The following is a 16,071-nucleotide window of genomic DNA, read 5'->3' as shown; positions in this document are numbered from 1 at the left end:
ACTCGCTAATGAGACGACGATGGAACGGAAACCGCGACCAAGTTTGTAGATTTACGTTTAGATTTGTAACTGCCAAATGCACTACTTCAAAATTTTAACTCTCTTGTTCTTCCGCACGCAACTACGCTAGTCGCCGAGTTGTTGTTTTCAACCACTAGGCCAGCGGTATTCTCTTCAAATAAATAGACGATATACCGTCATGTTCACCATAATTGTATTTATTTCGTAGAAGACAACACGTATCGAGTTTCAACGCAGCGTTCTTACGCATTGAACTATTCAGGAACTTTGAGGATGATTCTATAAATTGAACAGAGGCATTGGAGGTCGCGGTGTCAATTTGAGGTTGATCCTGACCTCCCGTCCTTTGCATTTTCTATCTATGTGAACCACGGCACATGGCGTTGGCTACGTTGTGGGCGCTCCCTAAGCTACGTGTATACAGGGTGTTTAGTTATTAAGTCACCCTACGGGGTCGTTTCGGTGACTTCCTATACGCCCTGTTTGCAATCGCTGTGGGAATGGGGGATGTGGCCCGCTCTATCAGAGCCCTACAGAATCGCCGTTGTAATGACTTTTCGGGGACCTTCTGACGATATCATAAAGATCCTTTCATTGCGTTCGACTGTTATGGACTCGCTGGAAAATTTGTACCGCTGAAAACTACTATATTAACAAATGGCGAGGGAATGGGAAATTATTGGAATTTCGATTTCCTGATTCACTCGACGATTCGATTTGCGATTTAACCGATCTTTATCCTTTGTAACGCGATTCGTAATTGTCGAAGCATCATTTTGATATTGCCATTGAGCGGTACTCGAGATTGTTCGAAGAAGCTCGAGATAATTCGCGATGAAAGGCAACAAGAGAGGGTCGGAAGATTCAAGGAGGTGTCATTGTCCGCAGATGGTGTACGAAGCGGTGCGGGATATAGCGGCGGGTGAAGAGCTGCTTCTCGGTGTTCGAGAACCTCTTCAACTTCAGGATATGCTTGGTGAAAATACTACCGAGGACAGAAGCGATCGAGAGACCGGTGAGTATCAAACGCGCTGCGATCTTGTCGCAAGAAAGGACGCGTGCTATACGTGTTTTCTCGTTGCGTTGTTGTGGCTGTTAACGTTTCATTAACCCACGAGACGGTTACTCGATCGAACAAAAAACCGGGCCCGTTAAAAATTTGCTTTTCCATCGAAGGAGAGATCGATCGCGGGCCAGCGAGTGTTCGCCAACTGACGTGATAACGGAAGCACGGGACAAGCGAACAGATAATCAAACCCATTAAAATATTCCCAATCGTCGAACATGCGGGGCAAGCTGCCTTTACGACTTTTCGGGCCGATACACATCGTGACTTGCGCGCACTTGTGCGGGATCGCGCGTAAAAGTCGGAATGACAGGAGGCAGGTGTCTTCGGAAAGCGGAATTACCGATCTGATGCGAGGGAGGACAGAGGGTAAATCGTGAATCGTTGATTGCACGAGCTGCTCGTCATGCACCCGTGATTCTGGCGTGATTCACCTGGTCGGCCGTTGCGTATTAACCCCTTTTTATCGTAATAAGCGCTGATTATCGCGAGATAGACGTACTCGTGCCGCGTGTTACTTCACCTCGAGTCGCTTTAAATTTCAATTTAAATCGTCGTTCACCCAACTGCGCCTCGATTCCTACGGAAAAAGTTGGAAATCCAATAGCGAAAGGGAAACTTTCGTTCTCCACGACCATTTGTCTTCAACTTTCATTAGGTGAAGCGCGAGAAATATATACGAGACATTTGCAAAGGGGGTTGCCACCTAGGTGCCTGACTGCTCGACAATTATCTGGTTGTAACTCCTGCACGATGGTCAGGATTCGGATGACTGCTAGGCAGAGATTAAAGGGGGCTATACGCGACACCCAGATGTCGCGGTAATTAAAAGCGGGATTATTATGAAAGTTGGAGGCGGCGCGGTGTCTACGGTTAATTCGCCGGCGATTTTTCCTCGTAATTTCACCGACTCGTAAACGTCTCCTCCGAGGACAGAAGACACGGAGCGCAGCCGACTCGTTCTTAATTAAATCGGTCTCACCCTCCAACCAATTAAAATTTCGAAGATTTCAACCCACTTTCTATTCCACTTATAAATCGTCTACGAAGAAGGGGTGGCAGGTTACCAACTCCGCTCTCGGTTTCGAGTCAGCCTGACAACTCCCGGAGAGGTTCATTGTAACGGTTTCGACTGACGTTTATTCGTAATTATGCAAGTTTGATCAGAGAATCAAGGATTATTGAAAAATTCGTATCGCTAGAAATACTACTTCGTTCTTTCTTCGATCGTTTCAACGATACGTCATATTCGTGTTCTTCGTGTTTTTCCCCCCTTAGGGATCGTAATAAGCTAAAAAAGACTACAACCTATGAGACATGGAAAAATGTACAACAGAATCGCCGTTAATCCAGCGAAACCATTTTTACGAGAAATCCCTGGCAATCTGGTACGTGCAGCGAGAATAATGATGTCAAACAAACGGCGTACACCCCGTTGCAACCCTTGCGAGGGACATCTCTGCTCCGTCTCCCTTCAGCGGATCATTTCTTTTCACTGGTGCGGAGGGATGCTAAGGGAATCGCTTTAACGCGACTGCATGAGGGTGCGACTATGCATGGAACAGCATTAAAACGGCGATAAGATCTCTTTTATGCGTTTGAAACGTTTGGAAATCAGTTTTTACACGATTCCTCTACACGACGAAAATACCGATATATCCTGGGATGCTTTCGGGCATATCCGGTTTTATTTGCGCTTGATTGTTCGCGGCGCCTCTGGCGATCAAAGTAGCTGGATATATTCGCGAACGAAACCATTCTCGATAGGCTGTTACGCGAACTAATGCTTCGTCGAATGACGAGCGAGGACGTTTCACGTTGGCGAGACAGGCACGACTTTTTGCGACGATTCGGTAAACCACGCGTGCACGAGGCGCGTATCAGGGGGGCGTGGATGCAACGGGCGGCGGCAGTTAACGTGAGTTATGGGTTTGATTTTTCGCGGCGTTCAGTTTTTTCCTCTATTACCTAGCGGTGCTTACCCCGCCAATTTTCGTTCCAACCATGAGACGCATCTCTTTTTTTCTCTGGATGGCTCTATTTAAGGTTGTAGATAATTTATGGCCTGGTATTGTCGATTAACGCGCGCATAACCTCGCCTCATGGTCGGTGAAGGAAAAAAAAGAAGGGCACAGCTTAAAAAAAGGGGTATCCGCGCATAAAAGGGCACGCGACGCTGTTTTCGAGGGGGGGTGCCACGCGCACGCGGAGGGCGGTGAAAATGGATGACAACCCTATCTGATTCATCGAACTAATGACACGTTCTGCTTGACATTTTACTCGCGTTGCGATACTCGTGCAACGCAGTGCTTGTGGAAGTCGCGAATGTGAATTACGATTTCCCTGTTCGAAAATTTTGTACCGTTGAACCTTCGTGGACAACGCACGCAGACGAATAACATATTAGCGATGACGAGCTGTTTATTTTGCTTCGTGGTGTCCGTTATCCCGCTCGAACTCTTCGGGGCCATGTACTTGGTCCTGGTCCGTCACGATGCCACGGAAACATTGATTTCCGTTACTTTTTCCCATGTAACCGCCAACTGACACGGCTGCAGGGGGTATTACCAATGGATCCCACCTGTTGACTTTCAACGACGCGACGTTACATTCCGCCAGGTTTTTTCGTAACGTGCTCGATAGTGATGCATAATACCAAGATTGATCAACACGATACTCATTTTTTGGTGAAAATTTAATATATCTTGCAGACGACGAACATATCAGAAACGTTTATAATCATCCAACGACAACAGTCGGTCGACGGTCTGACGAAAAAATATTCCTAAAATTCTTATTTATATTTTCAAATTTTTCCTTCCATGAAACCGTTGACATATTTTTTGTCTCTATCTACTGTCGATCTATACGATGGTTTTTTGAAAGAGCAGTGCACGACCCCGTTAGCAGATCGCGAGGTCGACCGCATCCTTCATTGTTTAAATTCACGGCGTGCCGCTTCAAATTAGTCGTGGATAGAGGAACGATTAACGTTCTATGGGGGGTTGGCTGCGTGGCGAAGGGCGTAGTTGGTGGCGTAGGGACTGTGCCCGGTTCCCATGAAGGTCCGTTGGGGGCCATCGCTCGACCATATGGTTGGGACAAGTGTAGCGGCAGATTTAAATAACCGTTGGTGGACGGGTATCGTTTCGACTTTGACATTCGCCTGGCTAATAGTCGATCAACGTACATCGATCGATCAACTATTTCCATATTTTTAATTCGTCTATGTCTAGCTTTGAAATGACATTAATTACGATTAAATTACGATTTAAAATTAATCTCTATCTTACACTTTTACATTTGTAAAGATAACGTATTTAGGTAAATGAACCAAAAGGATTAAGTTATTCAGCCTATCGACAGATTATATCGTTTATATCGATTTAAAAGGTATATTTTTTTACTTGCGGAGATTTTAGAAGAAATACGTAACTCTGGCCGTTGGATCGGTCTGAAATCTCCATCATTAAAAATTACACGCTGTCTCGTTCACGGACTCTTGATTTTACCTGCCGTTGCTCTTGTCAGTTGGGGGTGAACAGAGGCCGCAGGGGGCAAACGAGTCTCACCTGCGATTGGTTGGACTCCGACCTCGCTGTTACCAATGGGAAGCGGTCCCCGACACCCCGTTCGCGTTTTCAGTTGCAGAATAACATTCTACCAGCTAACTGGTGCATCATTGTATCCATTGTCTTCGTCGACTGCAGCATCGTGACCGACTAGCGACAGGAGAAGGTACTTGATAGTGATCGTGATGTGTTTTCTCGTGTTAACTTTCTTCTTCGCCCCTTTGGCACTCGTCCAACGTATTTAATTTTGCGTTTATTATTCAAACTTTTGAATGTTTGAAAAGAAATCGTCGTCGATTTTTCAAAATATTCATCGCGATTAAAAATAAAGGCCTGAAAGGGCGACGTTGTAATTGTAATTTTGAAAGTGCAATGTTTCGACGTTTTTATTGTAAAACGAAGGAACGCGACGTTTAGGAAAAAATTGTCGCGACCATAGGATGCTCGTAGACAGAGCGAGTTCTTCCACGGATAGATAAACCGATAGTGCCGGTTTGATTTAATAATTCAGGAACAATCCCGCCGTCCACTTGTCACGCCACTCTCTGCTGGCTCCCCGCGCGCTTCTCGATCACGTAATTCGCCCACACTAGGACGGGTCACGTATCATCGTTCTCGGGGTTGTAATTTATAGAGCCGCAGCCCGTCACATAGTGGAACGGAATTATGACTTCCAGTCTATCTTCGTTTCTCTTTCTGCAGGGTCGTTTCATGTGTCTTTTCTTTTCTATGCTTGTAGCCTCGCAACACAGTGGGACCGTAGACGAAGATAAAGAGGACGAGGAGGAAGGGGAGACCAGATGCCCTGTCTGCGACAAACCGTTTCAAGATATTGAACTGTAAGTATCTTAAAAAGATATCATACTTTGATCGTAATAAATTTCAGTAACTTGGTTAGGTAACCGATTCGCTCTTATAAATAAGATTGTTTAAACAAAATCGTTAAAATTCGTATTTTTTCTTCCTCGACCTCCTTGAACCTTTATCGACGAGCAATAGATTTATTATTACGGTTTATGAAGCGAGAAATCGCCATAAAGTCGACGATACTGAAGCTTGGTTCATAAAGGATTTATAAATAACTCGTCGTTATACGCTGTTGAAATCAGATCGTCGAGAATTGTCCCCTCTAGCGACACACCGACGACAAATCGCGATCGAGATTGATATATTTTTCGTAACCATCTACTTATATTATCACCCTGAGGATTAATTGTTACATCGATACCAGATACGGACGGTTGTATTTTCATATCTAGCATTACTGCTCGAGAGAAACAACAGATCGAACTGGTAATCGTAATTTGATATGACGGATAAGTTATTCTTTAATCGTCAGGAAAATACGGGAACGAGAGGCGCGTTATCCACTCAAAATCTGAGCGTTAGCTGCGCTCCGTTCGAAAAGAGGGGCCCCGAGCACGCGAACCATATCGAGGGTTGCCTTCAGAATTACGATAGCTTTTTCAGGGGCCGACATTGTTTGCGTAGCGCTATTAAACGAAAAGTCAAATACTTAACCGATGCGATCGTCGTACGAAAGCTTGGATTATTTGCCTTCTAATTTCTTCCCACGAGCTTACAAGACCAAAGTAAAAGGGTATTGTCCTAATTACCTTACAGAGGATCGAGTTTTCTAATTAAAAATAAATACTCTTCTCTTCATAGTATTTGCAATTACACATTTCCAATGTTATTGCATAAACATTTTTGTTGGGCAACGGTTAGTTTTCGTAATTAAGTTGGCGAAAAGTTTTTCAGTGTTACGTAACCGCAGTTGGTCCAATTTCGGACATCCATTTTGGCCCGTTCCGGCATCTGTTTCCCGGTTTGGCGACAGACCGCAACACCAGCCGCTTCCGTGAGCCTCGGCTTGGCAGAGTCACCTGTTGTAGCACATAAAGTACGCGCGAGATCCGCATTTGGTTGCATCGAGCCACCCCCTTATGCATCATCGAAGGCGTCGCGTGCCCGCAGCTCATCTGGCACAGCGCACCGTCACCGTGAACCTACTATCTCACCACGAATAGGTTTCACGCGACACGTGTGTTCGAGGGTGTAAAATCAATGCCGCCACCACACCATGGCACATCCTGTGACCATAACCCGTGGCCAGCTCGCGACACCCCGCTCTTACAACGAGCGTTGTTCGTGTTGAACCCCGCCATCGCCACCGTTGTCGCGACTCTCTTACTCTCTCTCTCTCTCTCTCTCTCTCTTCGTTCCTTTGTGTGTATACGATGACCACCCTCTTCCTTCGGGGGCGTGTGACCGTTATTACGAGAGAGCTTGTCCGCTGGCGCGCTACCGGAGTCACTTAGTCATCATCCTCGACTGCACCGAGCGCAGTCTTCGTCGGTGCGCTGCCCCGGATCGATTATATCTGAGGTTTCTTGTTCGACCCGCTTTGAGATTTCGCCGCGATTACGCTCCAGTTTCCAGGGCTTTTGCCGACAATACAGCGTCGTTCTTCTAACCGGGCTTGTCATTCTTGAATATTGAATTTAAGAGAGTGGGAAAACTATCGACGCTTTGAATCGCTAAATCGACGGAACGAGCATGTGACATATAATTTAGTGTAGGATTTTAGTGACAGATGTCTGAATAGTGTGATGAATTTCTTAGAGATCCTTGGTGTTTTTCTTTCAGATTGGACACTCACCTGATAACGTGTCACAGATATCCAGCGGAACAGCATCGCTGCGACAGTTGTCCCCGTGCGTACGCCTGGCGACCACTGTTGGTTCGTCATCGCGCGATCGTTCACGGCGATCTCCGAAACTACCCGTGCGAGAATTGTCCGAAGGTAAGCATCACCTTTGACACAAACTTTACAAAACTCGACACGTAACTCCTTGGAGTAACATCTTCAAAGTTTCGCTAACAGTCGGACAAACCGCAGGTCTTCACGGACCCGTCGAACCTCCAGCGTCACATCAGGACCCACCACGTGGGCGCGAGAAGTCACGCGTGCACCGAATGCGGAAAGACGTTCGCCACCAGTTCCGGTCTCAAGCAGCACACTCATATCCACAGCAGCGTGAAACCGTTTCAGTGCGAGGTGTGCCTCAAGGCATACACGCAGTTCTCGAACCTATGCCGACACAAACGCATGCACGCTGATTGTCGTATGCAGATCAAATGCGTTAAATGCGGACAGTCCTTCAGCACGGTCACCTCGTTATCGAAGCATAAGCGATTCTGCGATTCGACACCGCCGACCGGTCCACCTGGCGCCATGCCGCAGTTACCAACCCCAGCGCCGAGTCCTTTTCTGGTCTATCCCAGACCTCCGGTCAGTCTCCCAGGAGGTTTGCCTTTCTATCCACCAAGTTTGATGGCACCCTATCCGGGAATTTTCCCGAACGCTCCTAACTTTTTGAACACTCCGCTCTTGTTCCCGCCAAAAGTCGAGGAAGCTGAGAAAAGGAGCGACAGTCCAAAGAAAGAGCGCTTCACCCCGCCGAGAGTACTGCCGCAGCATAGTAAAGTATCTCCATCCACTGCTGAGGAGGCTACCTCCTCGTTCAGACCATCTCCAGCTAGGCCACCTGTCCAGCCAACTCCCGAGAGCGACGACGATCCCTCTAAGAAACGGGAGATCAACAGAAACAACGAGATAAAGACGGATTCTGAACATGCCCCGGCAACCACGAAAGAAGAGACGACGGATCAACCTTTAGATCTGAGAGTCCAAACGAAGAAGCAACGAACGAATTCGAACATCGCAGAGAGAAAGAGTCGTAGCCCGTCACCAATGCCAGCGCCGATGGAAGAAGCACCGCCTCCTCCGGATCCTCTAAAACTCGAGGAAGAGACGCCCGTGCCAATGGAGGCCGATTCCAAGGATGTGCTCAACAGCCCGCAGCTGAGAACCAGCCTACCTACGGAACAACCACCTACCACCACACCACCGCACATGGCGTATCCCAGACCGATTCACCCAATGTTGCTGGAGGCCATGTATCGCGGACCAACTAGTTCCTTTCCAGGATTTCCAGGTGGACCACCGCCTCCTGGTAGCGCAACCCCGGAATCCAGACTGCTACCACCGCTACCACCTTTTGGACCACCGCGTGGGCTTCCTTTTTTAGGGACATTTATGAACGGGCTCAGCGGCGCTAGGCCAGGAGGCGGAGGATTCGACCTGCTTGCCAGGCCGCCGTTGGGACCGTTCCCCGGGGTGAAGCCGTTCCAAGAGGCCGTGATCGCGCCCCATCACCATCATCATCATCATCACGCCCACGGCAAAATGAAAGACCGATATTCCTGCAAGTTCTGCGGGAAGGTGTTCCCCCGATCCGCTAATTTGACTAGACATTTGCGTACGCATACCGGTGAACAACCTTACAAATGCAAATATTGCGAGCGGTCCTTCAGCATCTCCAGTAATCTTCAGCGGCACGTGAGGAATATCCACGACAAACAGAGACCTTTCAAATGCCCACTTTGCGAGAGATGCTTTGGCCAACAGACAAATTTAGACAGACATCTGAAGAAACACGAAGCCGACGACGGTAGTGGCGTTGTTTCCGTGGCGGATTCACCGGGAAGCAGCAACGAAAACGAACGAGAGGACACGTACTTCGACGAAATCAGATCGTTCATGGGAAAGGTGACTTATGGTGGCGAGGCTGGCTATGGATTGCCCCCACACCCGGCCTATTTACCTAGTCGACTTCACGAGATGCACGAGTCCAAGATGGAAACGGAGTACGACGAAGACGAGGATAGCGAGGAAGGAGTCTGTCCTTTGGACGAAACGGATGGCTTGTCACCCGCAGAGGCTAAAGAATCCACTCCACCACCGCAATACGATCTGAAGCTGAGGGAGAAGCAGGAACTGCTCAACAATAACACGGCCGAGCCTGTCATCGAGATTTCCACATAGCCCATAGGTCGGATAGTTTGAAGAAGATGGAAATTATTCGCGGAAATGCTGTTTTAGTGACGCACATAGAACTGTTACAAAGGTGTTCGTCTTGATGTAACTGTTATAACCGTAGGAAAATTCGATCTATCGTGTTTTCAAGTAACTCGTCGTGAAAAGAGTGTCAGTTTGAGAATTTCGTCGCTGGCACCGTGACTTCTTTGAAGTTGAACTTTCTTCGGGGTACGATAAGAAGATGTTAAAGACGCTAAAGAAAAGTGCGTTTATAATAATCCTCAGACATTTTTGGATTCGGTGGGCTTTTATTTTCCAAGTTTCTATTTTCTTTTCTTTTTGCACCGCAAGAGTGAGAATGTAAGAGAGGTCGAACGAAATTCACTGTCCTTTCTCATACACGAACAAATACATATACACGTACATACCCACATATACACGTATTCACGTTCGTTACGGACAAGCTGTTCAATAGCGTAGTTCCTACAGGCTCGTTTTCATTGTACACGCGCACGTAATTAATAATCGTTCGAACTTTCCCTCTTTTCCCTTCGGCGACCTGACTATCGGTCGCTAATCGTAGTATCATTTACTAAAGTTACTGCAAGTTATTTTGCGTCGTGCGAAGCTGTCTTGCGCGAAAGACAGGTCCCGATTCCAGTTTCTAAATCTCGATTACCCTCCTTTAATAGTATGTATATTCACACAAGACGATTTAATCGTGCAGCGATTCAAAGATATCAGAGCCGGCGGAAGATTAAGCATCGACGTTTTTTTCTTTCTAGAGAGTAGTTCGATGGTTGCAATTCTCGACGGAAGCGAATTCAAGGAACCTCGTGGAGCTCGTGCTCGAATAGGTAGAAAAGTACGTGCATATGTCTGATGTTAGTCGGCTCGAAGCCAAAGCGACGAGAATGACGATTATTGAAGTGAACGTGTAATTAAAAGAGTAACGTTTTATGAGAATCTGTGTACAAATTTCTATTAGGTGATATAACGTTTGTAAAAAAGAAGAAGAATACAGAAGTTCTCCGCGATTTTTAATATATATACATATATATATCTATATATAATATATAGATATTATACATATGCATATATTATAAATATGCGATCTTATCAATTTATTGCGACATGGGTTACGAGAAGTACTTTATAGAGGCGCATAATTGTTACGTTTATTTCACTGGATAATAAATAAGCGGATCGCGCATGTTTTCATCCTGTTCTCGATGTTCAAGAATGATGCACGTGAATGTTCAACGAAACAAACATTTGAATTTTGTACAGGCGTAGGCGTGTACGGAATCGCAAAGAGAAAGAAAAAATAAAGTTATTTCCCTTCTTTTCTTTTGATCATTCCCAGGCAATGTTTGTGAATAGCGTTTTGATAATGGCGTTGACACCATAGGAAGTTATCTTGTTTTTTCACGTAAAAGTTTACGAATACATGCTCTACATATCTCTTCTTCTCTCATCCTTTTCTCTAATAGACGATAACAAACTTACAGTTTGATTAAGCATACTTACGTCGATCATACTAATTAAGAACGATTATATTATGAATCTATCTATACATATTGTATAAAAGCATCCTGTAACTTCATTATAATTACTATTAAAATATTACACTTCAAATATGATGATTACTATTAATTAACTCATCATTAATTACCCAACACCTCTTTCTATAAAAATTCGTAGTATAGTATACAAGTATGTAAATGTACAAATATATAAGTGTTTATTGCAGAATTATTTGATAGAATGCTCACATTTTCTCGGAAATTATTTATTTATGTACATACGGGTACTATTTATCGAGAAAAAAGTAAAACATTCAAAATATTTTGGATATTTAATGGAAGATTTTCATACTTTATCAATCATACTATTTCAATTTCGCGCGCCTGCCAAAACTGCTCGCGCGAAACAAGAAAGTGGTTCTTTAGCCAATTTGAAAGCAGCTAAGCGACGCCTTCCGCGGGACGTCATTTACCTGTCGAAAATCGCGGCGTTCAGACGTGTTACCCAGCGTGAGATAAAGTGCTTAGTACAAGTTCGTTACTTTTGTTACTTTTTGTAGACTTCTTAATTAACATTTGACTCGAATTTGTGGTTTTTCTGTATGCAGATCATTAATTGATTGAATAAAAAAAAATGGAAAAAGGGTTAATGGATACGATGACAATCAATGGTTAGTTCAATGACGTATCAAACAGTATGTACTAAACAATTACTATATATTAGACGCGTGATTCATAATTGATGGTATGTAATGCTATTAAGAATACTAAGATGAAATTGGAAAAGATTACAAAAATGTTTTTTCTCATTTGATTATACGTATATCTTAAATAGAATTCCAAACGGTTAGAACGAACGTTCTTAATAAACTTTTCTACTTCTTTCGTACTGTTTCCTTAATAGACTTTGGTAATAAATATTTTTTTAATAGATTTTTTAATTTCAAATCTATTGACTCGATTTTATTGTATGTATGTGTGTAATCTCATTTAAGAGATTGCAATCAGTCATACTTTGTTGCATTTCCCGCGTAAATTTTCTATGGTATCGCCATCTCACGACTTTTATCAATAATTTTGACTGTTTCTAAAGAAGACGCCATTACAGGTTCAGATTTTGGCGCGTAACATTGTCGTGCTCTTCCAGCAACTGTTTTGTCAAGAAATTCTGCATTTTTTGCAAAGATTTTCAAGTATTTATAAAATGTGATACGGTTTATTACTAGAAGATACGTCTCAGCCTTCGGTAACACGATATAATCCCTAAAATCAGTTATATTGCATTTAGAGTATTCGTTGATGTTCAGTGTAGCGATACATATTTTATAACATTCGCAAATAATATTTTACATTTCCCCAGACGTCGTTTTAATATGTAAGTTTATAACAGCAGTAAACAGCAGTATTTTTCAAAACAAACGCTCGGTAACAGGAAGAAGAAAAGCATATAACGGCCCTCCTCCCCCTAAGAGTTTTACTTTCAGAGAATGTTTTTATGATCGCGTGCAATGCGATTAATGAAGTTAGTGTTTGTTTCGTAATTGTAATTTCAATATTTCTCAGAGTAGAATATCTCTTATTAGTACCAATTGCAATAGTTATACGCGAAATTAGAGTCAGTGTTTGTTCTTCGGTTTATTTATCGGGAGCGATGGTAATTTTTTATTTCTCTTTTTGTATATAGTTTTTTTAAAAATATTCGTTTTTAGTATTCGAGCAGTGTAAGTATTTTTGCACATTATTCATCCATTTAGTTTATTTTTTGTATATTGCTTGAATTATTTTAATACTTATTTTAATACTAATAATTATTTTACTTAACTATTGGAACGAAGCCTCAAAGTTTCTCTATATTGAGTTGTAAAATTTAAATTTGAAATTGTTCTATTAAAGTTCCAACTCTTATAATAATTACAGTTTATTAAGTTTAATAGAATTTTATGATTCATTATCTTGGACTTTTGAAACAATCAAACAATCAACACTGTGGCTTTAAGAATAAATTATAATGTTACATATTTTGTTACAGCTTCCCCACAATCTCCACTTCCTCGTGTCCTCTGGACAGAATCTTACGGTACTGCGAAAGCCAAGAATATAAGTATTGTACTTCAATTAACTCTATTTCTTTCATTTTTGTCTTAACCATAATTAATTAATCAAGGAATAAAATGTACTGAAAATATTTATTTTTACTTATTACATTAATAAACTGTAAAACTTTGTCCTCAACAATAAATTATATGTGTACTATCGCATATTTTGTTATTTCATAATCTGTACTTCTACCATAAGGTTTGATCATTTTTCCGGGATGACAGCCTTCATGATGGTTTCTTCTGAGGTACGTCAAAATTGTCGACATTGTCCATCGTCCAAATGTAACTGTGAGTCGCATGCTTTTTTGTCCCTCCGGCCACTCAATCATGTCGTAGGATAAAAGGTCCGAATCGACACGGGTGACTGGTTGTACCACGTAGAATTTTTTACAAGCATAGTGACCGCGAGTATTTATTATATCCGTGAATGGTAGTACATATTTTCTTTTTATATGTTTTATTTATTAGCTCAGGATAGATCTCCTTGCACATCGCGTTTTTTTTTTTTTTTTTATAACATGAACAATGATATGTAATGTTAATTAATGAATTGATTAATCAATTATGAATGATCATGAATGCAGTGAAATATCATATTCATATCGGTCAATTTATATGGATATAAGTACGCGTACGAATAAAATATCAATCTTTTTGAGTAAAATATCATTCTCAAAAGTTTAAAAAGTTTTCATTGTATTTCTTGAAGTTTATCGTATACTATAAAAGAGTGCATTTACTTCTGCGTTAGCATGAACAGTTATTAGACAGATTCATATTGTAATTGTAAGATATCAGTCGGTATCATTGGCGCGACCACTTTCTCTCCGATGATCAGTTATTATACTCCACGTTCTACGGATAAGGTAGAATACATAAAGCGACTTGTTTCATTGACAAGGTTGCGATTTTGTGTTCTCCATTTTATTAACTGTCGGTATTTTTCGACGTATGAGCTTTTATTCATTTTAACTTTTATTGTCTTAATCACTTCTTATTGAAAGTTTGAAACTTCGGTAAAAATATAACATATATACAAAAAATATATAACAGTACAGTTATTTTCATCATGAACTGGTATTCAATATAAAATAACACAGTTCTGAACCAAAAACTAGTATCACAGAAGTGTGGATTTAGTTCTCGCTCGTAAGAACTATTAAAATTATAAAAATGATTATTGTAATAAACTGTAAAGGCCTCAATTTACAATAAAAATGATCAAATGATTAAATTTGTTTGTATTCTATTGGAAAAACGTTATGAGGTATATAAGGAACACATGTCTCGCGCGCCAGCTTTTTCTTGCTTGGGCCCCAGTACTGTGAAGATCGAAGAAGAACTTCTACGAATAAAGGTATTAATTTATAACATTTAAACCATTAATTTATTGCATTTATCCCATTAATCTATAATATTAAAGCCACTAATCTGTAACATTTAAGCTACTAATTTATAACATTTAGATCATTACTTCATTGCATCTAGACTATTAATTTATTACATTTAAATAATTAATTTACAACATCTAAATTATTAATTAACCACATTTAAACTATTAATTAATAATATTTATCTATTAATCAACAACGTATAACTATTAATTTATAACATTTAAGCGATTAATCTATAACATTTAAATTATTAACTGACAACATTTAAACAATTAATTTACAACATTTAAATCACTAATTTACAGCAAATATGCTAATAATTTATAATAATTACGCCATTCATTTATAACAATTTATTATTAATCTAAAACAGTTACTCGACTAATTTTTAACAGTTATGTTTGTAACTAATTATGCCCTTTATTTATAATAGTTAAACTGTTTGACTGTAACGGTACAATTGTTTTCATCATAAACTGGCATTCAATGTAAGTTAACACACTTCTAAATCGAAAACTAGTACCACAGAAGTATGAATTTCGTTTTAGCTTGAAAAAAGTATTACAATTATAAAAATGGTTATTGTCAATAATTGTTGACGCTGCCAATTCACAAATAAAATTAAAAAATTATTGGATATGATCGTGTTACAATGGAAAACTCACTTTCGATGATGTTTGTATACCGTTGCGTCCTATTCACCTATCGAACAGAAGGTATATAAGGAATGCACGATTCGCGCGTGAGCTCATTTCTGTTTGAACTCTCGAACAGCGAAGATCGGAAAAAAATTTTTACAAAGTAAACAATTAATTTGTAACGTTTAAGCAATTAATTAACAACATTTAAACTGTTAGTCAACAACATTTAAACTATTAATTAACAACATTTAAACTATTAATTAGCAACATTTAAGCAATTAATTAATAACATTTAAACCACTAATTTATAACATTTAAGCTATTAAATAACAACATTTAAGCTACTAAATAACAACATATAAACTATTAATTAACCACATTTAAACCATTAATTTATAACATTTGAGCTATTAAATAACAACATTTAGGCAATTAAATAACAACATTTAAGTTATTAAATTATAACAAACAAACCATTAATTAATAACGCTTAAACCATTACTTAGTAACAATTAGGCCTTTAATTTATAATATTTAAACCACTAATTTATAACATTTGAACTATTTATTAACAACATTCAAAACATTTATTTATAACATTTAAGCCATTATTTTGTAAAAAATTAGTGGCAATGCAAGGTGTAACTATTGAGCGTCCATGGATGGAATGTTATTCTTCGTGTCTAGTCAAAGCCAAGGAATCAACACCGTATTCATGGAATTGAAGAAACAAGTGCGATCTAATCAAAGGCAAATAGATATCATCATCCATTTATAACTGTTTTGGTGATCTAAACTGGACAAATACCCCCCCCCCCCCCCAGGGGAACATCGTGGGACGTCGTGGGACGTCGTGGGACACCATGG

At 41.0% G+C, this 16,071-nt stretch overlaps 1 protein-coding gene across 6 annotated transcripts in view; it reads left to right on the top strand.

The window, feature by feature from the left end:
* The window catches only part of LOC122565703 (histone-lysine N-methyltransferase MECOM-like), a 63,847-nt gene extending 52,694 nt beyond the window's left edge, over positions 1–11,153 (top strand). For 5 of the 6 annotated variants that reach the window (XM_043721936.1, XM_043721934.1, XM_043721938.1 and 2 more), the window contains 4 exons: positions 910–1,036; positions 5,399–5,498; positions 7,309–7,465; positions 7,547–11,153. In XM_043721936.1, coding sequence (XP_043577871.1) covers positions 910–1,036; positions 5,399–5,498; positions 7,309–7,465; positions 7,547–9,550 — 2,388 coding nt within the window. In that variant the 3' untranslated portion in view covers positions 9,551–11,153. The remainder of the gene's footprint in view (positions 1–909; positions 1,037–5,398; positions 5,499–7,308; positions 7,466–7,546) is intronic. The other variant, XM_043721935.1, reaches the window with a different exon arrangement.
* Positions 11,154–16,071: the final 4,918 nt, after the last annotated feature.

Source organism: Bombus pyrosoma, linkage group LG3 (assembly GCF_014825855.1).
Source record: "Bombus pyrosoma isolate SC7728 linkage group LG3, ASM1482585v1, whole genome shotgun sequence".
NCBI lineage: Eukaryota > Metazoa > Arthropoda > Insecta > Hymenoptera > Apidae > Bombus > Bombus pyrosoma.
This window is presented reverse-complemented; position numbering and strand designations above follow the sequence as displayed.